Source organism: Dipodomys merriami, unplaced genomic scaffold (assembly GCF_024711535.1).
Source record: "Dipodomys merriami isolate MVZ:Mamm:240054 unplaced genomic scaffold, mDipMer1.0.p SCAF_1, whole genome shotgun sequence".
Lineage (NCBI taxonomy): Eukaryota > Metazoa > Chordata > Mammalia > Rodentia > Heteromyidae > Dipodomys > Dipodomys merriami.
Genome location: NW_027202270.1, coordinates 29,815,747 through 29,840,283, shown reverse-complemented (window position 1 = coordinate 29,840,283; position 24,537 = coordinate 29,815,747). Strand labels below are relative to the sequence as shown.

The following is a 24,537-nucleotide window of genomic DNA, read 5'->3' as shown; positions in this document are numbered from 1 at the left end:
TCTCCATGCATGTATTAAAGATTTAAGTCAGTGGCATTCTTGTAAGTCCATTAACCAAGTATATTAACACTACAAGATTTAGGCATAAAATTTGTGCTTTTTTTATTGTTTATTTTATAGCCTGGAGTTTGAACTCAAGGGCTTGAGCATTCACCAACATTCTACTATTGTGCTTTACTCCTTACCCTATCTAAGCTTTTTTCCTCTCAAGTCTCTTAAGAGTATATTTAATTTACATGGAATTTTTCCATTGTGGCTGGATTTTCGATTGTTTTAAGATGATTATTGGTGGTTGAAATTATAATATTTAGCTCTTGACAACAAAATATGAAAGACATTGAAAATTATGTTTATAGACATTAAAGAGAAAGATTAACATTAGAATAGCTCTACTGGGCACAATGGCTCATGCTTGTAAGCTCAGCTACTTAGGAGGCAACTATAGGTAGATCGTGGTTCAAGGCCAGCCCAGGCAAAAAGCAGGACCTCAGAGAACAAGCTGGAAGTAGTATTTCACGCCTGTAATCTTGGTTAACACAGGAGGCATACACATAAGGATATTAGTCTGAGGCCAGCTAAAGCCAAATGTGCAAGACCTTATCTGAAAAAAATAGCCAAAGCAAATAAGCCCTGGAAGTTTTGGTAAAATGTCTGCATAGAAGCATGAGACCTTGAGTTTAACCCCAATAAAAACAACAGCAAAACAAAAAGTGCAGGTCTAATAACTTAAACCTTAAAGTAGTTTCAATATTTTGTTTCACATGTCATGGCTACTTTCACCCACTAGTCACTGTTCTCTTTCAATTCTCACATGCAGGTTTGACTGTGCTGACCGACAGTTCCATTCCATTCCTGCTACCTGGCAAGCACTCATGGATAATCCTTATGATGTGAAAGAACTTATTCCTGAATTCTTCTATTTCCCAGAGTTTTTGGAAAATCAAAATCGTAAGAAATAGGGTTAAAAAACTCATTGCATCCCAATGGAGAAGCCTGAAGAAATATTTTTCAGTCTGTTTTGTAATATTGTATTGCTACAGTTTATTCTGTGCATGAAGTACTCAGTGGCATGGTCTAACTGTGCCCGTATACAATCTTATCTTCCAGGGAAGGGCTACAGGGAACTAAGATAAATGAATCAAATTTTAACTGCTACAGTGTGTACTAAGAAGCAAAAATGGCTATATGCTGTCATTAAAAGCCTTTGAGTTAGATAAGGTGAGGATTTCGGTGGACCAAATGCATGAGTAAACTCATGTTTTTGTAGTTTTATTGGAACACAGCTAGCAAATTCATTTATGTATCAACTGTGTATAGCTCCTTACTGTGTATATCACTTACAAACTAAAAAATATTTGTTTGAGTATAGTGACTCATGCTTATAATCCCAGCTTCTTGGGAGGTGAAGATAGGGGGGATCAATTTGAGGTTTCCATGGGAAAAAAAATAGTCACAATCTTAAAGAACAAGCTGGGTTAGATGCCAGTGGCTCATATCTGAAATCCTAGCTTCTTTCAGGAGGCTGAGATCTGAGAATCATGGTTTGAAGTTAACCCAAGCAGGAATGTTCATGAACCTTATCTTCAAAAACCTTGCAGTTGAGATGTGTGGCTCAAGTGGCAAAACATCAACCTTGAGTGTAAAAGCTAAGGGACAACGCCCAGGCTTTTGAATTCAAGCCCAAATACAGGTGTGTGTGTGTGTGTGTGTGTGTGTGTGTGTGTGTGTGTGTGTGTGTGTGTGTGTGTGTGTGTGTGTGTGTGTGTGTGTGTGTGTGTGTGTGTGTGTGTGTGCGCGCGTGTGTGCGTGTGTGTATGCACGCGTATGTGCTTGTGTTTATGTTCACAAAAAAGGAAAAAAGGAACAAACTGAGCATGATAGCAAACACGTGTAATTCTAGATGCCGAGAGTTATAGGTAGGATTATTGTCAAATGGCAGGGGCATAAATCGAGTATAGAACTCTTGCCTAGCAAGTTATAAGACTCCTGAGTTCAAGCTCCAGTACCATCCTCCCCATAAAAAAAAAAAAAAAAAAAAAAAAAAGGAGGAGGCTGGGAAGGTGGCTCAGTGGTAGATTGCTTGCCTTGCTTGCATGAGGCCCTGGGTTCGATTCCTCAGCACCACATAAACAGAAAAAGCCCAAAGTTGCACTATGGCTCAAGTGGTAGAGCACTAACCTTGAGCTGAAGAGCTGAGGGACAGCGCCCAGGCCCAGAGTTCAGACCCCACGACCGACAAAAATAAAAAATATATATACACATATATATATACATATATATGTGTGTGTGTATATATGTTTATCTATGTATGTTTATCCTTGATCCTCTATAGAAAATTTGGTGAATCCTGTTTTAGAATATATATGAGGAAGCATATTGTTTACTACACTATTTGAAAATTAAAATTATGTTTTTGAAGGAGAGAAGCATGATGTTAAATAAGTAGTATGTGTGTAAGTGTATAGGTAGGGGTGAGTGTGAGTGTGTGTGCGTATGTGTGTATTTCTGGGGTTGCTACACAGGCATTCTACAACCTGAGCCATACCATTAGCCAATTTGCTTTCATTTTGTTTCAAGTAGGAACTCATTTTTTTGTCAGGGCCAACCTGGGCTGCAATCCTGCATAGCTGAAATGACAGGCTCATGCCACTGTGCCCTTTTGACCTGGGCTCTTTTCACTTTTTTCAAGCTTTTTATCCTTTTCTACCACTCAAGTATCTATAGGATTTCAGGTGTGAGCTACTACTCTTGGCCTAAATCTTTTAAAATATCCAAAAAGTTTTCTGCATAATAGTTTTACATTTCACTCATTTATTCATTCATTCAATGGCATTGGGTATTGAGTTCAGAGCCCTGTACTTGGTAAGCAGGTATTCTCTCATGGAGCTACATTCCTAGCCCTACACTTTTTTTTTTTTTGGTCGGTTGTGGGGCTTGAACTCTGGGCCTAGGCACTGTCCCTCAGCTCTTCAGCTCAAGGCTAGCGCTCTACCACTTGAGCCATCATGGCACTTCTGGTTTTCTGAATGGTTTATTGGAGATAAGAGTCTCATGGACTTTCCCTGCCGGGGCTGGCTTTAAACCATGAACCCAGATCTCAGCCTCCTGAGTAACTAGGATTACAGGCGTGAGCCCGGCTCCTACACTTATTTTTAAGCACATATAAAGAAATAGGCAAGATTTTGCTAGTTGCTGTTCTTCAGGACAATTGAAGTGTCATTTTCCAAATTTTTTTCTCCCCCAACAGATAACATTAATGTTGGACCTTCACTTGCTAACTAAAATTATTCTTTATAGTGTGGAAAGCACATTCAGAATTAATGTCAGTTTGCTCATGCATTGCGAAACATGTTGTTGGTGACAAGAGTATTTCATTCTCAGAGTAAGAGAATCAGAGTTGCTGACTTTCAGAAAATGAGGTTGGCCTCTGATTCTAGACTCAATGAATTATTAGACTGGAGTTTCTGGGAGCTTCCAGAGTATATAGGATTAGCAGGGTAAATACAGATGAAAATTTCAAGATACTCTTGGCTTGACACATCCTGACATTTATTGTAATAAATTGTTGTCCTCAGTACTATAACATTATGGTTCCATTTTTTTTTTTTTTTTTTTTTGTCGGTCGTGGGGCTTGAATTCTGGGCCCAGGCGCTGTCCCTCAGCTCTTCAGCTGAAGGCGAGCGCTCTACCACTTGAGCTACAGCGCCACTTCCTATGGTTCCATTTCTAACTATACATTTTCATTGTCTGAAATGAGGAGGGGTAAGCGAAAGCAAATGTCAATCAATATACCTTTAGGCCAAGTGCTGGAGGCTCATGCCTATAATCCTAGCTCTATAAATATAGCTAGGATACACACAGACACACACAGACACACACACACACACACACAGACACACACACACACACACACAGACACACACACACACACACACACACACACACACACACACACACACACACACACACACACACACACACACACACACACACACACACACACACACACACACACACACACACACACACACACACACACACACACACACACACACACACACACACACACACACACACACACACACACACACACACCCTTCAGGAATGAATTATAATTTAAGCCAGTTGAACCCGTGACTAGTATAAATGGTGATATAGTGTAAATAGTGAAATACAGTATTTTCTATGCAAAAGCACAGAGAAATGCTAGTTTCAGATAATATAATCACTGCCAATTTCTTTCTGTATTTTCACTCTGCCATTCTGATTGATGGGGCGTTTTCCATGTGTCTAGTACCTTTCCTGGTTACAAATGACTTAGAAGTAGATACAATAGCATCTTAGAAGTGGGATTGTTAACATATTGTGCCCTTTTATTTATTTATTTATTTTGGTTGTTATTGGTGGTGGTGGTGGTGGTGGTGGTCGTGGGACTTGAACTCTGGGCATGGGCACTGTCCCTGAGCTGTTCAGCTCAAGTGCTTTACCACTTGAGCCACAGTGCCACTTCCGGTTTTCTGGTGATTAATTAGAGAAAAGAGTCTCATGGACCTTCCTGCCAGGCTGTCTTTGAACCGTGATCCTCAGATCTCAGTCTCCTGAATAGGTAGGATTACAGGCCTGAGCCACCAGTGTCCAGCTTTGTGCCCTTTCTTAAAAGTAAGAAACTCTTTCTTTTTGGTGATACTAGGTTTGAACTCAGGGTCTTGTGTTTGCTAATTAAGCACTTACCCTCTCACCTGAACCAATCAACTCCTTTTTGTTTTGGTTGTTTCCAAGGTAGGGGGTCTCAATTTATGCCCAGACTAGTCCATTTTTAGCTAGGATGGCAGGTAATCACCATTGTGCCTAGTCATTAGATGACAGACATGAGCTACTTAACCATTGATTGAAATGAAGTCTTTAGAATTTTTATGCCTGGGCTGGCCTTGAACCATGATCTTCCAATCTTTCCTTCCTAAGTAGCTAGGATTCAAGGCAGAGCCAAAAACCCTTTCATATAACCTCTTTCTTCAGAACTGGGTCATGTATTAACCTCTAAATGGGTACATGAATAGATATGAATTATAGGTCAGAGTGAACATTCAAGTAAAATAAAGGTTCTGCTAGCAATTAAAAAATAAAACCATTGGTGAACAATGAATGGTATCTATTACATAGTGGAAGATTTAACATAAAGAAAAAGACCCTGTGCATCCTATCGTTCTATGAAATTTAAACGTCTCCCCAACTTGGGGATGATGATATTTTAAAGCAGCACACAGTTATTTTAAAGCTGTTATTTTAAGATTTTTTTGGAGGTGTTTATGTTAACACTTCCTATCACACTGCACAATGAAGAAAACTTCATATTTAGGAAAAATTTTTTTAAATTTAATTTTATTTTATTTGTGAACATACTGTACAGAGGAGTTACAATTACATGGGCAGGATAATGCATACATTTCTTACCAAGCATTGCAGCCTCCTCCTTTGTTTACCCTTCACATCCCTTCAGCCTCCCCCCTCCCCCCATCCCAATCCTATTCCTTCCCCCCCCCACACACACCGACTTTGTAAAGCTCGTTTTGGACATGACAACTTGTACTTCTCATTGTTGCAACAGGTCCACCTGTATCCTTAAACAACTGGTTTTTCCCCATCTCCTCCACAAGTTATACTGACATCAAATATAGTGAAAGCAGGGGTTATACTGTGGGGGAGGGACATACAAAGCAACAAAGAGATAATCTTATAAATGCGTTAGAAACACATGCATGAAAGAAAAAAACATTAAAATACACATCTAAGGGTTCATTTTCCTGACATCACATTATCTGACCTTTTCCACTTGACTCATACCTATACTAGATATTACAGATAAGGGAAACCATGGGACCTATGTTTCTTTGGGCCTGGCTTACTTCACTTAATATAATTTTTTCCAAGTTTTTCCATTTCCTAACAAATGGGGCAATGTCATTCTTTCTGATGGAGGCATAGAATTCCATTGTGTATATATACCACATTTTCTTGATCCATTCATCTACTGAGGGGCATCTGGGTTGGTTCCATATCTTAGCTATGGTAAATAATGCTGCAATAAACATAGTTGTGCTGGTGGCTTTAGTGTGGTCTTGTTTGTAAACATTTGGGTAAATGCCCAATTTTTAAATGCATGTTCTAACTATAAAACAAATCTTCATTATGGAAGTATCTACTTAGAATCATGGTATATAAATATCTTATTATTCTATAACACAAATACAGCTCTTCCAATAAGTGAATTTAAGGTACAAGTAACCACAAAAAGCTCTAAAGAATTATATTTTATGAGTTGAAGCATTAGAGAAACTGTATTATTTATTTATAATGTAAAAAGAATAATTAATATTGCATGGATTAAAGTGAAAGTTGTAGCTATAATTACCTCCAGTTTTACATTGTGATAATACATTTAAAACTATTTCATGGTTTTTTTTGTTTTATTGTACTCAGTTTTGAACTCAGGACCTTGCTAAAACAAGTGTCTACCACATGTGCTATATCTCCAGCTCTTTTTACTTTAGTTTTTTTTAATAGGTTCTCAGTTTTTGCCTTGATCTACCCTGGACCACAATTCTCCTATTTATACTTCCCTTATACCTGCGATGACAGACATGCACCACCATGTCCAAAACAAGGGCTTACCAACTTTTTGTGGGGGCTAGAATCCAACCTTAACCCTCCCAATCTCTGGCTCCTGAGTAGGTAGGATTATACTCATGAGCTACTATATCTGACTTATAAGTTTTAATTAAGGGATAAAGTATGTTCTAATAAATAAGAAGTTTTAAAAAGCCATGTATTTTGCCTAGTAATATGACTTATTTGTATTTTTGTAACTTCATTTCTTTAAATCTACAGCAATTTGATTCTTTATCTTTACATGTCTCAGAATTTAATTTGGGTCGTCTTCAAGTCTCCAAAGAGCTAGTAAATGATGTCATTCTTCCCAAATGGGCTAAATCAGCTGAAGATTTCATCTGTAAACATAGAAAAGCTCTGGTAAGAGTTTTGTCTACTAACAGATTATTATTCAAATGTGTTTTTCAAAGAGTATAATAAAATGCATCTATTTTTCTAGTTTAATTTGTAACCTATTAATATACATGCTATTTTATAAAGTACAACATAGTAATTTATTTTTAGAATATGAATCTTGATACAATGAGTATATAATACAGTACATAAATATGTCACAAAGTACAAGTTAAGCAAAACACTAACGTGTGTTTATTTCCTCTTATTTTAAACTGTTATTGTCATTTTTCATCCTGTATTAGATTAATAGTACAATAATCTAGAATATAGTAGATATAAATTGAATGATCAGTGTATGTAATAGATACTAGATAAAAGTTTAAGATGATGAGCTGGGTACTTAGGTGGCTCATGCCTATAATCCTAACTACTCAGGAGACTGAGATCTGAGGATGGCTACTCAAAGCCAGCCTTGGCAGGAAAGTCTGTGAGACTATCTGCAATTAATCACACACACAAAAAAAAGCCAGAAGCATAGCTGTGGCTCATGTGGTAGAACACTAGCCTCAATCTGAAAAGGCTCAGGATCTGTACCCAGAGCCCTGAATTGAAGCCCAGGACTAGCAAGAAAACAAACAACCAAACCACCAAAAAAAAGAATTGTGTGTACAAAACCAAGGCTAGTCATCTCTTCATTAAGATGGAGTCTTTTCTGTGTTGGCTGGCCTAAAACAGTGATCTGCCTAGTCTCAGCCTCCCACATGGGGTAGGATACAGGAATCGCCACCATGCTCAGCTATTTATACTGTAGTTGGAAGATGTCCATGTTAATTCTTAAATTTCCTCTTTTTCTAGGAGTCTGAATATGTTTCTGCTCACCTTCATGAATGGATAGATCTAATTTTTGGGTATAAGCAGAGAGGTCCAGCAGCAGTGGAAGCACTTAATGTTTTCTATTACTGTACTTATGAAGGTATAAACTTTTATGCTTTCTCTCTTAAATTATTATTGGCTTTATGTGTACATGGTATTTTGAGCCTATCTTACAGAAAAGACTAAATTACAAAACAGCTTTCTGGTTTAAAGATTTAGAAACTGCTGCCTTTTAATAATAGTGCTTAATTGTGTGCATTAGACCCTTGGCATCAAGGTACAGTTTGCCATTAAGGAAAAACCATAAGTGCTCAAGATGCATAGAGCTCAGTACTGTACTGCAGATGCTTGAATCGTTTTCCCCCACAACTCCACCTAGCTGTTACTAAAACATGCTACCTTTCAACAGATCTAAAATTTTTACTTTATTATTTAAATTAAGCACATTAATTTTTACCTGCTTCTTGAGCACCATTTACTTTTTGGGAGGCCTATGTTCACAACATTAAAGACAAGAAAACACTAAAAAAATCACACATTTAAACATAACTGTTAGCAATGGATGACTGAGAGCTACTCCATATCATCTGAACTTTTCAGTGTTTATATGGGAATTTAACATTTTTGTTTTTAAATTTTCTTTTGATTTTTGAATTGTTTCTCATTTGACTATACTTTATCAAACCATGAGAATACGATGGCTTTAGTCTGTATTTAAGTATGATTATAAATTTGAATATTGTATGCCCTAAATAATATTATTTAGCTCAGAAGAATGTTTTGTGATGGCTTAAAAGGCAAAGAAGTCATTATCTCTTTACTAATTATTAAGTGGATCTAGTAGTTCTAAAGATTATGAATGGTGTGGAGTTTTGTGAATTTGAACAGAGCTCACATGACTTTTGGTAAATAAACAATCTATTTTTACTATGCTAGATCAGTTCAGACCATTGACTTTTTTTTTTTTTTTTTTTGATCATGGGGCTTGAACTCTGCTTGGGCGCTGTCTGTGTGCTCTTCAGCTCAAGGCAAGTGCTCTACCGCCTGAGCCACAGCATCAATTCGTTTTCTAGTGGTTTATTGGAGATAGGAGTCTCATGGAATTTCCTGCCTGGACTGGCTTTGAACTGTGATCCTCAGATCTCAGCTTCCTGAGTAGCTAGGATTACAGGCATGAGCCACCAGCACCTGGCCCATAGACTTATTTAGATTTAAACTGACTTGGCCAGTTATTAGGAATTTAGAAATGTAAAAACCCTTATTAAGTGTGGCTTGACTATATTCAGTTGACAAAAACATCATCTTTCTAAAACCTTTCTTTCTTCCTTCTTCCCTTTCTTCCTTCTTCTCTCCCTCCTCCCTTCCTCACTTCCTCACTTCCTCACTTCCTCCCTTCTTCCTTTTCTTCCCTTTCTTCTTTCTTTCCCTTCGTTCCTTTCTTTCCTTTGCCAGTCCTGGGGCTTCAACTCTGGGTGGGACATGGTCCCTGAAATTGTACGCTGGAGCCACAACTTTACTTCCGGCTTTTTGTGGTTAATTGGAGATGTGAGTCCCATGGACTCTCCTGCCCAGTCTGGCTTTGAATTGTTGTATTCAAATCTTTGCCTCCTGAGAAGCTAGGATTATAGGCATGAGCTGCTGGTTGCTGGCCTAAAACCTTTATTTTTAAGTAGTGACATATTTACAGAACTTTTCTAGAATATGCCTAACAATCTCTTAATGTACTTTAATTCTAAATTATGAATGGAATTTATTTTTATGCATTTTTAATGTTTGAAGATTTACTGGGTTAAAAATTACCTCTACCCAATATTATTATAAATTGAACAGATAATATTTTGGTAAAAATAATCTAAAGCCTCCAAGATAATAGTTATTTACCATGCTGATCTGTTTTCACTCTATTGTGAGTTGACTACATCTGCTGGTTTTAGGAGCTGTTGATCTGGATGCCTTAACAGATGAAAAGGAAAGAAAAGCCTTAGAAGGGATGATTAATAATTTTGGGCAAACACCCTGTCAGTTGTTAAAGGTAAATATTATGTAACTTATTGACAGCTTAAGAGGTCTAGAATTAAATTGCTAAGGAACAATGCTACTATTATTTTTAAGGGTTTTAATTAAGAACCTTAGTGAATTTGGAAAAAAATTATACTTGTCACTTAAAATAGATTTAATTGATTGTTATTATTTTGAAAGTAAAAAATACTGCAGTTAAGATCCATGTATGACATGAAATATTTTTTTAAAAATCCATGTATGAAGCCAGGTATGTGAGACATGCCTGTAGTTTTGCTTACTTGGGAGGTTCTGGTGTGAGAATTGTTAGTTTTAGGCCAGCTTGGACAACATAGTGACTCTACATCTCAATAAAGAGACTCTCCATCTCACCCTGCCATCAGAGGTAGTTGAGAAGGGGGATGGTCTGATATGATTTCCACTTAAGAAGCGGAAATCACAGGCTATGGAAGGTACTGTGGTCAATGGTCCTGCCCTTTGGCAAGTGCAAACCCTATCACCTGAGAAATACTGTGGAGATTGAGAGCTCTGAGCCCAGGCCTGTAATATTGTTCAGTGTTTGCAGCCTATTTGCCACAGGGTGATTTATTCCCGGGCAAGATCCAAAAGGTCTGAGATTAGCAGACAGAGTTCCAGAGTCCCAATTCTCTTGTTCCATGCAGATCTCAGTACTGTTTGCTTCCCCAACTCTGACACCCTCAAGAAGATACCTCTTGCCTTGCTCATTTGCTATAGCACTTGGTGGAGTCTCTGGAGCAAGTGGGAATCTTCCTTGCCCGCAGACCACAAAGCTTATTGGGGCTAGCAGTGGTTTTGTGGGTCACAAAAAAGGGAAGCTTTTAAAGATAATGTAGCCTTAAAGCTGAAAGGGTTGGCCCTCAGCCCATATACAACACCAGCCTGAACAGAATAGAATCTAGCCATAATACTCTTCCCACCTTACTCTACTCCACTTGAAATCTTCTAGTCTTACCTCTAAGACTGGAAGCTTCTCAAAAGGAGCATCTCCACTTTAAAAAAAATTACATTTTTAGTATCCTTTTTATGTTATTCTTTAAAACTTGTATTTTGGTATTTTACTTTTTTGGTCTTTTATTCCTCTTTGTGCCTTTCTCTAGTCATATTATCATCATCACTATTTTTATTATTGGAGGCAGTGGTGGTAATGGTGGTAATGACACTGGGCTTTGTACTCAGGGCTCAGTTATGCATATAGCCCCCTTTTTCTTTGGTTTAGACATAAGATCTCATTTTTTACCTGTAATAGTGTGGATAATGGTTCTCCAGCTTCTATGCTTCTTACTGTAACTGAATGATAGGCATACATCCACATGCTCATCTTTTTCTGTTAAAATGGGTTCTAATGAACTTTTTTATTTTTTAACCTGAGCTGACCTGGGACCATGATCTTCCTGATTTCATCCTCCTATATAGTTGGATGACAAGTACATGTCCTTAAGGCCAAGCTATCCATTGAGAAGGGATCTCATGAATTTTTTGTTTAGGCTGGCTTTGAATAACAGTCCTGGTCTCCATCTCCATAGGTGTGAACCACTGTCACCCTGTTATCTACTTGAATTCTTGTCTCTTGTGCTTTTTTACTTCTCACATTCTTTTTATTTTTCATTCTCCTTTTATTTAACATTGTTCTCTCTTTCCCCTCATACCTCCTTTATTTTATTCATTTATTTTTTTAAACTTTGTTCATTTTTTTATTTTGTTTTCTGGCATTTGTTAGTTTATCGCAAGGCCTCACACTCTTGGGTGATTTTTTTTTTGTGCAAGGTTGGTACTCTACCACTCTTGCCACAGCTCTACTTCTGGCTATTTGCTGGTTAAATGGAAATAAGAGGCTCACAGACTTTTGCCATGTCTGGCTTCAAATTGTGATCCTAAATTTCAGCCTCCTGAGTAGCTTGGATTGCAGGTGTCAGCCACTAGCACTCATCCTTATTAGTTTTTAACTCCATAAACTAATCAATATTTTTATTGCCGCTTTGTTTTTTTGTGGTGGTTAAGGTTATAGTAGTTGGCTTTAATTGATTTGAGGTTGGTCAGAACAGGTATTTAAACTCAGGGCCTTGCACTTGCTAGTTAAGGTGCTTCACCACTTGAGCCATGCACTCAAAGCCTTTCTCCTTTACAATTTTTTGAGTAGGGTATTAGTTTATATTTAGGCCATCTTGGACTTCAATTCTTTTTTTTTTTTTTTTTTTTTTTTTTTTTTTTGTCGGTTGTGGGGCTTGAACTCTGGGCCTGGGCGCTGTCCTTCAGCTCTTCAGCTCAAGGCGAGTGCTCTACCACTTGAGCCACAGTGCCCCTTCTGGTTTTCTAGTGGTTTATTGGAGATAAGAGTCTCACAGACTTTCCTGCTCAGGCTGGCTTTGAACTGTGATCCTCAGATCTCAGCCTCCTAAGTAGCTAGGATTATAGGCAAGAGCCACCAGCGCCCGGCTGGACTTCAATTCTTTTATTAACTCTTCCCATGTAGTTAGGGTGACAGGCATGTACCACCATATCCAGCTTTTATTGGTTGAGATAGGGATCTGGTGAACTTTTTTGCCAGAGCAGGCCTGAAATCCTAATCCTTCTGCTATCTACCTCCCATTTTTAATATATATGTCTGGCTTGTTTTGGTAGTATTGCTATTACAGCATTTTGTTTTGTTTTTCTTCTCTTGTGGATTGAACTCTCAAGAGAAAGCTGTTCACCTAAAATATCCCTGTCAGTGGGTGCTGGCTAAGATCTAAGGACCATGGTTTGAAGCCAGCCCAAGCAGACAAATCTGAGATAATCTTATCTCCAGGTAATCAGCAGAATGCTGGAAGTATAAATGGGGCTCAAGTGGAATGCTAGCCTTGAGTGAAAAAACTAAGAACATGAAGCTCCGAGTTCATGCCTCAGTACACACACGTGCATGCATGAGTACACACACACACACACACACACACACACACACACACACACACACACACACACACACACACACACACACACACACACACACACACACACACTCCCTAAAGAGATAACCATCCCAGTAGAGCCCAGCCATAAGCTAATAAAAAATATGAAAAACCAAGGAAATATGATGTCTTCAAAAGTTTATAACTCAGTAGCTGAATTAAAAAATACTGAAATGAATGAAATGACTAAGAATTTGTCTTTTTTTTTTTGGGGGGGGGGGTCTGGTCGTGGGGCCTGAACTCTGGGCCTGGGCACTGTCCCTCAGCTCTTCAGCTGAAGGCTAGTGCTCTACCACTTGAGCCACAGCACCACTTACAGCTTTTTTCTTTTTGCTTATGTGGTGCTGAGGAATCGAACCCAGGGCCTCATGCATGCAAGGCAAGCGCTCTACCACTGAGCCACCTTCCCAGCCCAAGCATTTGTCTTTTTAAAAATGATCAATAACAGCAAAGAGGGTTCAAATAACAAATCAATGAAGTAAAGAAGTTAATTCAGGGCTGGGAAGGTGGCTCAGTGGTAGAGTGCTTGCCTTGCATGCAAGAGGCCCTGGGTTCGATTCCTCAGCACCACATAAGCAGAAAAAGCCAGAAGTGGCACTGTGGCTCAAGTGGTAGAGTGCTAGCCTTGAGCTGAAGAGCTGAGGGACAGCACCCAGGCCCAGAGCTCAGGCCCCATGACTGGCAAAAAAAAAAAAAAAAAAAAAAAAAGAAGTTAATTCAATGCCTGGGTGATAAATATAACAACTTAAGAAATCCAGCTGGATGCCAGTGGCTCATGCCTATAATCCTACCTACTCAGGAGGCTGAGATCTGAGGATCATGGTTCAAAGCCAGCCTGAGCAGGAAAGTTCATGAGACTCTTATCCTCAGTTAAACATAAAAAAACTGGAAACTAAATAGAAAACTTTCAATAGACTAAACCAGGTAGAAGAAGGAATATCAATAATTGAAGATAAAATTGAGGAAAAAATACATTTAGATGGCAGTCATTTTTATTTTTTTAAAGCAATTATAAAGTGGAGCTATGGCTCAAGTGGTAGAGCGCTCACCTTGAGCTGAAGAGCTGAGAGACAGCGCCCAGGCCCAGAGTTCAAGCCCCATTACCCCACTAAAGTAACTGATTGCTTCATTAGCCATCGCCAGTGGCTCATTCCTATAATCCTAGCTACTCAGGAGGCCGAGATCTGAGTATCACCGTGCAAAGCCAGCCCAGGAAAGAAAATCCGTGAGACTCTTCTCTCCAATTAACCACCAGAAAAACTGGAAGTGGCACTGTGGCTCAAGTGGTAGAGAGCTAGCCCTTGAGCCAAAGAGCTGAGGGGGACAGCGCCTAGGCCCAGAGTTCAAGCCCATGACCAAAAAAAAAAAAAAAAAAAGGCAATTATGATCACAACATTCAAGACCTCTGAGAGATGACTAAGATACCCAACCTTGCAAGTAAGGATGTAAAAGGTGCTGTCAATAAACAGAGTAACTTCATAGAAAACTAAATGAAATTATAGCATAAAATTGTCCAGATCTTAGAAAATTCAAGTATCTGACACATCTAAAACTTCAAGTAGACTAAAACCAGTAACTTTTCTATATAACAGTGAAGAACATGCTGAGAAGGAAATCAGGCAAACAGTCCCATTCAGAGTAGTGTCAAGCAAAAATAAATAAAATACCTAGGAATAAAGAGCAACTTTCTCAACCACTGTCTCTTCTCAGGAGTTCTAGCCACTGTTGGGAATTCCTAGGGAGCATACCAGGATACCTCAGAAGCTTGGAAATACTGTAATTCCGGTCTTCTACATGTCTCTATATACAAAGAAAATGAATATATAACTATCCATGGGGTATTCTTGGCAAGAGGGAGGCTAAGTAACATCATCTGGCATTTTCCTTTGTCAGTCTGCTTTATAGAACTGCTAGAGAAGTTAATGCTGGTGACAAAGTACTTTAGAGCCCATCAATATCTCACAAGCTTTCTCCCACAGCTATGGCTGAAAGTGGATCAGCGTACCCTAGTGCTAATGCCAAGGCACAGAAGCCTTTCACGGTGGTAGAGACATTGTAGACAGCCAGCCCACCCACACCAACTGCACCATAGAAACCTCTTCAAGACAAATATGAGCTCTGAGGTTTGACTGAGAACCACCACCAGCAACAGTTCCATCTAGGAAATCAAGTCTGGATTTGAAATGTCAGCCTCTGATCCAGGAAAACACCTGTGCTGATGCAAAGAACAGTAACAGTTGTCAAGGACTAGGGAGACAGAAGATTCCACAATGTAGAAAGGAAGTGAGTAGGACTAGGTAGATAAATGTCCATAGTCCAGAAAATTTCACTGGAGATAGTCTTCAATCCCCACCCCACCATGCTGGAAAGCAGGCCCTAAGCTAGCCATTATCCTAGAGTCAAGTCTCCAACTAGGCTGCCATCTATTGGACTTAGGCTATGAGAGGGTTAAACAAAACAGCTGCATTGGAGAGCAGTTGAAAATGCTGATTTTTTAAAACTGTTTGCTATTTTTTATTTTATTTGTATTTTTTTGTACCAGTCCTGGGGCTTGAACTTAGGGCCTACGCACTGTCCTTTACCTTTTCTTTTTTTTGTTTTTTGTTTTTTGTTTATTTAGGGGGGGGATCCGGTCGTGGGGCCTGAACTCTGGGTCTGGGCGCTGTCCCTCAGCTCTTCAGCTCAAGGCTAGTGCTCTACCACTTGAGCCAAAGCGCCACTTCCGGCTTTTTTCTTTTTGCTTATGTGGTGCTGAGGAATCGAACCCAGGGCCTCATGCATGCAAGGCAAGCATTCTACCACTGAGCCAACTTCCCAGCCCGTCCTTTACCTTTTCTGTTCAAGGCTAGGGCTGTACCTCTTAAGCCACAGCTCCATTTCTGGCTTTTTTGTTAGTTAAATTTCTTCCCCAACTGGCTTTGAACCACGATCCTCAGATCTCAGCCTCCTAAGTAGTTAGGATTATAGGCATGAGCCACTGGTACCCAGCTCTTTCTTTTTTTTTTTTTTTTTTTTTGCCAGTCCTGGTGCTTGAACTCAGGACCTGGGTACTGTCCTTGAGCCTCTTTGTGCTCTAGCACTTGAGCCACAGCGCCACTTCCAGATTTTTCTGAGTAGTTTATTGGAGATAAGAGTCTCACAGATTTTTCTGCCCAGACTGACTTAGAACTGTGATCCTCAGATCTCAGCTTCCTGAGTAGCTAAGATTACAGGTGTTTGCCACCAGTACCTGGTTCATTTTCTCTTTTTTTTTTTTTTTAATTTTTTATTGTAAAGATACTATACAGAGGGTTACAGTTACATGAGTAAGGTAATGAGTACACCTCCTATTGAGCATTGTTACTCCCTCCATTGTTTTCCCCCTACCATCCCTTCCCTCCCTACCTTCCCCGAGGTTCTTTTTTTTTTTTAATTGTGATTAAATGATTACATAATTTCCCAAATTTCACAGTATTGTGGAATAATGACGCTCATTTAAAGTCACAAGTTCATTCTAACCATTTTCTTTTTAATTTTGATCTTCCTCCCATTTCTTTAAAAAACTTGATTAAATCTTAAAGTATATCATGTCCTTCTTTCTTCTCTCACCCATCACCATTTATAATTTCCTTCCATCTGCAATCAGAATATGAGCTTTTCACTCATATTTTTTATTGTGAAAATACTGTACAGAGGGGTTACAATTACATGGGCAAGATAATGATTACATTTCTTATCAAGCATTGTAGCCTCCTCTGTTTCCCCTTCCCATCCCTTCCCATCCTCCCCCTTGCCCCCCCCCAATCCTCCCTGCCAAAGTTGTAAAGTTCATTTTCAACATAACGACTTGTATATCTCATTGTTGCAATGGGTCCACCTGTATCCCTATTTAAACGATTTGTTTTTCCCCTTCCCCTCCACAAATTATACCGACATCTAATACAGTGAAAGCAGGGGTTATACTGTGGGGGAGGGACATACAAAGCAACAGAGAAATAATCTTATAAGTGTGTTAAAAACAATCGCATGAAAGAAAAAAGCAGTTGAATACATATCTTAGGCTTCACTTCCCTAACATCACCTTATCTGACCTTTTCTGCTTGACTCAGACATATACTAGATATTGCAAATAATCCTCAGAGAAACAACTGCCCAATAAATAAGTTGGCTAAAGACTTAAAGAGAAACTTCTCTGAAGAGGAAAGAAGGATGGCCAATAGACACATGAAGAAATGCTCAACCTCCCTAGTCATAAAAGAATGCAAATCAAAACTACATTGAGATACCACCTCACTCCAGTTAGAATGGCTAGAATCAAGAACTCTAAAACAATAGATGCTGGAGGGGATGTGAACAGAAGGGAACCTTTCTGCATTGTTGGTGGGAGTGTAAACTTGTTCAACCACTTTGGAAAGTAGTATGGAGGTTCCTCAAAAGACTCCACATAGAGCTCCCCTATAACCCAGCAATCCCACTTTTGGGCATTTACCCTAATGTTTACAAACAAGACCACACTAAAGCTATAGCACGACTATGTTTATTGCAGCACTATTTACTATAGCTAAGATATGGAACCAACCCAGATGCCCCTCAGTAGATGAATGGATCAAGAAAATGTGGTATATATACACAATGGAATTCTATGCCTCCGTCAGAAAGAATGACATTGCCCCATTTGTTAGGAAATGGAAAAACTTGGAAAAAATTATATTAAGTGAAGTAAGCCAGGCCCAAAGAAACGTAGGTCCCATGGTTTCACTCATATTTTGATCTCTTTCTTTTGCAATCCTACTTTGTTACATATACTTTTACTAGGTTATTAAATTCATAGGTCATCTTGTTTGTTTTCTCTTTCTCCTTTCTTCCTTGATCTAATATTAGTTATTTCCTACCTATATCATTTCACTTTCTCATTAATCTATCTATTAACCTTTGCCACTGCTTCTTCATGCCTTAGGACATTAGGCACCTTACTTATTTACATCAGTCCCTGAATCTCCTTCCCACCAGCAGCATTACTAAGGAAGGGCAAATAATCATCTTGCTCCTATATTTCTCTAAAGATACTAGTGCAGTAGTAGTGAGTGGCATTTATTAGGGATTGTTGTGACCTCGGGACTGTTTCTGCAGCTATGCTTCCTTTTCCCATGGCATCATGAGCCCTGTGCTTGCAAATATACATATACCACAACCCAGCCACTAGTCAGTCTTATTTAAACATTGTAAAGACAACAACTGAAAGCACCCAGAAGATTGAAATCTTAAACCAAAAACTTAGTCCTACATGTGTAAACCCCAACATAGAAATACATTGGTCTCCTTCAGAAGCTAACCCTACAGTTAAAAAATTTTTTTAACTAAGAAAGTGCAGATGAAAACTGAAAGACTTCTGAGAAGCATCAAAACACCAAACCTACAAATAGTAGATATAGAAGGAAGAGAGTTACAAGTAGTTATTTTATTTAATAATAGCAACCTCCCTAATCCTGAAAAAGAAGGTCATCCCACTGCAGGAAATCTAGAATACTAACTGGGAAATAGGAGAAAATAAATACCCTAGTCATAGTTTATAGACCCAAGAAAGAGGATTAAAAGCTGTGAGAGAACTGAAAAATCACATCTAATAGCAAACCCATCAGAATCACAGCAGAATACTCAAAACAGAAATTGTAAAAGCAAAGAATGATATAGTCAAGGGTGTCTATTCAATATAGTGCTGGAGTTTATAGCCAGAGTAATAAGACAAGAGAAAAAAAGTGAAAGAAACATAAACAGTAAAGGAAGAGAAAAAAGTGAGAGACATAAATAGTAAGGGAACAAATCAAATTATCCTTATTTATACATGATATAATTGTATCCTTAAAATATTTCAAAGACTTAAAAAAGCCCAAAGGCTCCACAAAAAAACTCCTAGACCTGGTGAACACTTGGCCAAGTAGCGGGTTATAAAATTTACATGCAGAAATCATTAGCTTTTCTATATATATACCAACAATGAAGAAGCTGAGAAAGAAATCAGGCCTTTGTCTTTTATATGTTTATTTGGTTTGGGGAGGGGAGGGGAAGCACAGAAATGATGGGACAAAAGGGTGGACCACTTCAGTAACACCCACTGGACCCTATGTTGTAAATGAGCTATACAATATGGGGAGAAGAAGGAGGGTTGAGAGAGGGAAAACTAGGGACAAAAATGAGGGAAGGGTGACACTGTTCAAAAAGAAATGTACTCATTACCTGACTTACGTAACTATAACCCCTCTGTACATCATTTTTACAACAAAAAATCAGAAAAAAATTCCATTCATAATAGCCTCCAAAAGAAAATAGCTAGGAATAAGCTACCTACTATGTTTGAGATATTCTAGATATGCAGTAATTAAAAAATAAGACTTAGGTCTGACTTTAACATGCATATATCCTCGATTGGAAAGACAGATCAAAAACAACTATATATAATAAAAGATAGAAGGAAATGAGTACTAAATTAATAAGGAAAGTGGTAAAAATAGTGCTAATAAAGATGATTAATTCTAGGTTTCAAATTCTAAAAGTAGAATCTTTTTTTATAGAAAAGAATTTGCTGCAGAGAAATAGGCTAAGCCAGGAACTAGAGTTGTTTACAGTGTATGTGAAGGAATGAAGTATAAAACATTTTTATTGTAATTACGGAATTTTTATTTTATTTTACTGTGAAGGAACCACATCCTCCTAGATTATCAGCAGAAGCAGCAATGCAGAAGCAGACCAAGACAGACACATCAACTCTCAACCTATTTCAACATCTCCCTGAACTCAAGTCATTTTTTATAGAGGTAATATCCAACTTGATAATAGCAAAGATTTTTTCTCCTAAATTCAATGCACCTGAAATGCTTATTTCAGGATGGGAAGTATAGTATGAAAATGACAAATTATAATGATCTATTTGAAGTTTTAAAATTATTTCTACTGAAAGGTTTTATTTGCCACTGAGTGGTAGTCTGAACTGTTCCTTTTGTCTTTCTTCTACTGCATGTTTTCCTGAGGCAGAATGAATAATTTGACCCAAAATACTTTATGTGACAATTGAGATAATATATAGAGGGAGTTAATACTTCAGTTCTTAATTATAATTTCTGTACACCTATAAAACATGTCTCAATAAATTAGATTGTTAATAGTGTTAGAAGGATGATCAAGTAAAACAAGTAAGTAATACTGTAATTGAAAGAGCATCTTTCAATTTTAAAGGTTTAGATGTTTAAATATACATAGTAAAATATTATGAATAGCTCAGACTAATTTTAAATGCATATTTACTTAGGGTTTTTTTTAATGTGTGTTTATGCTGGTCCTACGGCCTGAACTCAGAGTCTAGATGCTGTCCCTGAGTTTTCCTGTTCAAGGCTAGTGCTTTACCACTTGAGCCACAGCTCCACTTTGGACTTTTCAGTAATTAATTGGAGAGAAGAGTTTTACAGATTTTACTGTCTAGGCTGGCTCCAAACCATGATCCTTGGATCTCAGCCCCCTGAATAGCTAGAATTACAAGTGTCCGCCCCTGGCACCTAGTTTGTACTTATGATTTTTGTTATGATATAATATTAACTCTTCTAAGAGACAAAATAAAAACAGTGAAGATAAAACCTTAAGTCAAGGTAGTACCACATGGCTTGTAGCAAGTATGGTATAGCTATGGTGGTACTTGCATTCACCACACACAGTATTGGATCCCTGAAGTTTGCATGAACAATTTGAACACTACTTCAGTCTATTTAATATTTTTGGTTGGTTAATTATACTCATTATTTCTTTTGACTCATTTATTGGTGTCCTTTTAAGGCTTTAATGCAGTGATTATACGAAGAAAACTGCCCAAGTATGAGAATACCCTGATGTGATGAACACTGAATAGAAAAGGAGAGATTCACTCTCTCTGAGAGATAACTTGACACTTATAGTTCATGTCATGCCAAAGTGTTCTTTTCTCCATCTGAGTGACACATCCCTTGCCAGGTTTATAAAGTTTGGGTATCTGCAGAGGCTAAATGGTGTGTCTTCAAGAAATATACAGAGTTTGGTAAACTATATTAACACTTAAACACTTAAACTGCTATGGCCTGAAAACATTTGGTGATCATTTTGATACAGATTTTAATAAATAAAGTACAGATCTGAATTAATTCATTTACAACTTCATCAAGTATCTAGAGTTTTATACTCATCTAGATGTCAGAGCATTTCTTCAAGTAGACAAACCAAAAACATCAGTTATATCCATAAGAAGGTGATAATAAAAGAAATACTCTGAAAAGTGAGCTCCACTAGGAAAATTATTATATAGTACAAGTTTAAATACATACTAACGTGATTCAGGAACAGATCTTCTATGTTGTTTGTCACATTTAATTCTCTATTCCCACCTATATAAGAAAGTTAATTGAATGGAAAATTTGCCAATTATCTGCACATTCACTAAAAAGCAAGCATATTAAAATTACAACTTAGCTTGAATTTTATTGCCAGATTCAATAGAGCACTGATCACTAAATGAAACTTTATTTTATTTATTTATTTATTTTTGGTTGTGTGTGCTCCGTTGCCTTGTTGTTTTTTTTTTTTGTTTTTTTTTTTTTGTCTTTTGTAGCTCTATATGTCTTCCCCCCCCCCCCCCCCCCAGGGCTGAGGACCGAACCCAGGGCCTTGCGTGCGCGCACCAGGCGGGCGCCCTTCCGCTGGGCTAAACCTCTAGCCCCTTTATTTTTTTTATTATTTTATTTTTATTTATTTATTTATTTTTTGGTCGGTCATGGGGCTTGAGCTCTAGGCTTGGGCGCTATCCCTTAGCTCTTCAGCTCAAGGCGAGCCCTCTACTGCTTGAGCCACAGCACTACTTCCTGTTTTCTAGTTTATTGGAGGTAAGAGACTCACTGACTTTCCTTGCCCCGACTGGCTTTGAACCATGATCCTCAGATCTCAGCCTCCTGAGTAGCTAGGATGTGAGCCACTGGCGCCCAGCTGAAAGTTTATTCTTATGTTAAAATTATACAGCAAAGCAAATCTTTCAATGAACCAGAATATACATGGTTTGTCATATACTAGACTGTTTTTATTTCATATATTTCTGTGTTGGGATTGAAAATTTGTTACATTCAGTTTTTTTTTACATAAAAGTATTAGAAGCTGGATGCTTGTGGCTCATGCTTTTGTAATCCTAGCTACTCAGGAGGCTGAGATTTGAGGATCATGGTTCAAAGCCAGCCTGGGCAGAGGAAAAGTCTGTGAGACTCAAATTAACTACCAGTAAATAGGTTGAGAAGCTGTGGCTTAAAGTGGTAGAGCACTAGCCTTGAGCAAAAAAGCTGAGACAGCAACTAAACCCTGAGTTCAAGCCCAAATACTGACAAAAAAAAAAAATTAGGAAATACATTTAATTGTGATGTTAGCAAAGCTGTTAACCACTTGAAGTTAACTGTCTAAAAATATTTTAAGTTTATTCTTAGCTTACCGACCACCTAAAAGACATCCTAGGGACAATATTTTAATTTTTATTAATTTACTTTGTTGTTATTATAGAGGTGATATACAGAGGGGTTACCTTTTCATATGTCAGGTAATAAGTACATTTCCTTTTATACAGTGTCATCTGTTCCAGGGGACTAAATTTATGCCATAAAATCCTATTTGAGTTATGCACAAGTAAATAGATCACATCTGTAATCCTAGATCTCAGGAGGCTGAGATCTAAGGATTATGGTTCAAAAACTAACCCAGGCAGAAAAGTCCTTGAGACTTTTATCCCCAATTAATGACCCAAAAGCTAGAAATGGAGGTATGGCTCAAGTGGTAGGGCAGCAGGCTTGATTGGAAAAAGCAAAATCAGAGTTCAGGCCCTAGGTTAAAGCCCTAGTACCAGCATACACACACAACCCCTCCCCCCACAAAATCCTATTTTATCCATAATTTGATGAATATGCAATATTATGTTTATTGTATAATGTTGATAAAGCTATTTCCATGATGTCTATCATTTGTGACAGCATTTTTATATAATAGTTTATTCTGAGTTTTCTGCAGGTGTAGTGACACATTTATTCTTTTCTGTATGTGTCAAGTCACCTGGTAGCTTTCCCCCAGAGCAGTATCTGGAGCAGGACAGAGAACACAGTAGGACAGAGAACACAGTAGATGCCTTTGGGTGCTAGTGGCTTGTAATTCCCTTTTAATCATCTAAGAAGCATTTTTCAATATGTTCGTGAAAAAGGAGGGCCCTCTGTAAATTGTTACTTCCTAGTGCTATGCTGAAGAATATGGAGGTAGTAGTAAAAGCAAGGGCCTAATAAATGGATTTTTTAAGATACTATTTAGCCTTGTTTAACTGAAAGTTATTCTTTTTCCCCTGGCACTGGGACTTTAGCTCAGTTAAGCTCTTGCTTAACTTAAGCACACAGTTGGTGCTTTACCACTTTAGCTATGTCTCCAGTTGCTGGTTTATTAGAAGTAAGAATATCGTGAATTTTTCTACTCAGATTGGCTTCAAACTGAAATTCTCAGATCTCAGCCTCCTGAGTAGCTAGGGCTATAAGAATTAGTTACTGGCATGACTGCAAACCATTTTTTAAATATCAATGTAAAGATCAAATATAAACACTAACTATGAATTTATAAAGTAGAATTAATTTTTAAATTATTATGTAATTATAACTATATAATTATTGTTTTGCATTATAAAGCTCATAAAATAATACTTGGTACAGCATACATATCCAATGATAATAATTTTTCTAATAAATGTTAGGTTCTCTTTTTGTACTATTGTCATATCAAGGAACTAAGTTCAAATTATGTTTCTATTTCACATTATAATAAGATGATGGTTGATGTTTCTTGGAAACTTTTTATTTTCTCCTAGTATTATTGTAAGATTCAGGAAAGTACCTCAATTAATGAAATAGATTTATTTTTATTTTATTTTTTTTTTTTTTTTGTCGGTCATGGGGCTTGAACTCCGGGCCTGGGCGTTGTCCCTCAGCTCTTCAGCTCAAGGCGAGCGCTCTACCACTTGAGCTACAGCGCCACTTCCGGTTTTCTGGTGGTTTATTGGAGATAGGAGTCTCACGGTCTCTCCTGCCCGGGCTGGCTTTGAACCGCGATCCTCAGATCTCAGCCTCCTGAGTAGCTAGGATTACAGGCGTGAGCCACCAGCGCCCGGCTAGATTTATTTTTAAATGTTAAGCCTCAAAGATTTTTCCTATAAAGAATAACAAATTTTTCTATTAACTTGCTCAAGCCCTAACACACACACACACACACACACACACACGCACGCACGCACGCACGCGCGCGCCAGTGGCTAAACCTAGCTACTGAGGAGGCTGAGATCTGAGGATCATGGTTCAAAGCCAGCCTGGGCAGAAAAGTCCTTGAGACTTTTATCTCCAATTAACCACCAGAAAACCGGAAGTGGTGCTGTGGCTCAAGTGGTAGAGTGCTCGCCTTGAGCTGAAGAGCTGAGGAATAGTGCCCAGGCCCAGAGTTCAAGCCTCACAACTGACAAAAAAAAAATAGGTGATGGTTTTCAGAAGGTTCTAGTATGCCATCTAAACATGGTTTATAGTTCCTTTCCTACATTTTAAGTTAAATGATTTGTATGTTTTGGTAGAATAAAAATACTATACCACAGCAATTTCATTGTTTAAATAATAAGAAAGTTTAAGCA

At 38.1% G+C, this 24,537-nt stretch overlaps 1 protein-coding gene across 9 annotated transcripts in view; it reads left to right on the top strand.

Annotated features, from left to right (window-relative positions):
- Nbeal1 (neurobeachin like 1) overlaps positions 1-24,537 on the top strand; it is a 179,231-nt gene that overhangs the window by 131,322 nt on the left and 23,372 nt on the right. For 7 of the 9 annotated variants that reach the window (XM_070019171.1, XM_070019152.1, XM_070019144.1 and 4 more), the window contains 5 exons: positions 818-948; positions 6,917-7,026; positions 7,858-7,975; positions 9,810-9,907; positions 19,535-19,651. In XM_070019171.1, the coding sequence (XP_069875272.1) occupies positions 818-948; positions 6,917-7,026; positions 7,858-7,975; positions 9,810-9,907; positions 19,535-19,651 (574 nt within the window). Of the gene's footprint in view, positions 1-817; positions 949-1,107; positions 3,592-6,916; positions 7,027-7,857; positions 7,976-9,809; positions 9,908-19,534; positions 19,652-24,537 lie in introns of those variants that run through there. The other 2 variants (XM_070019190.1, XM_070019199.1) reach the window with 2 other exon arrangements.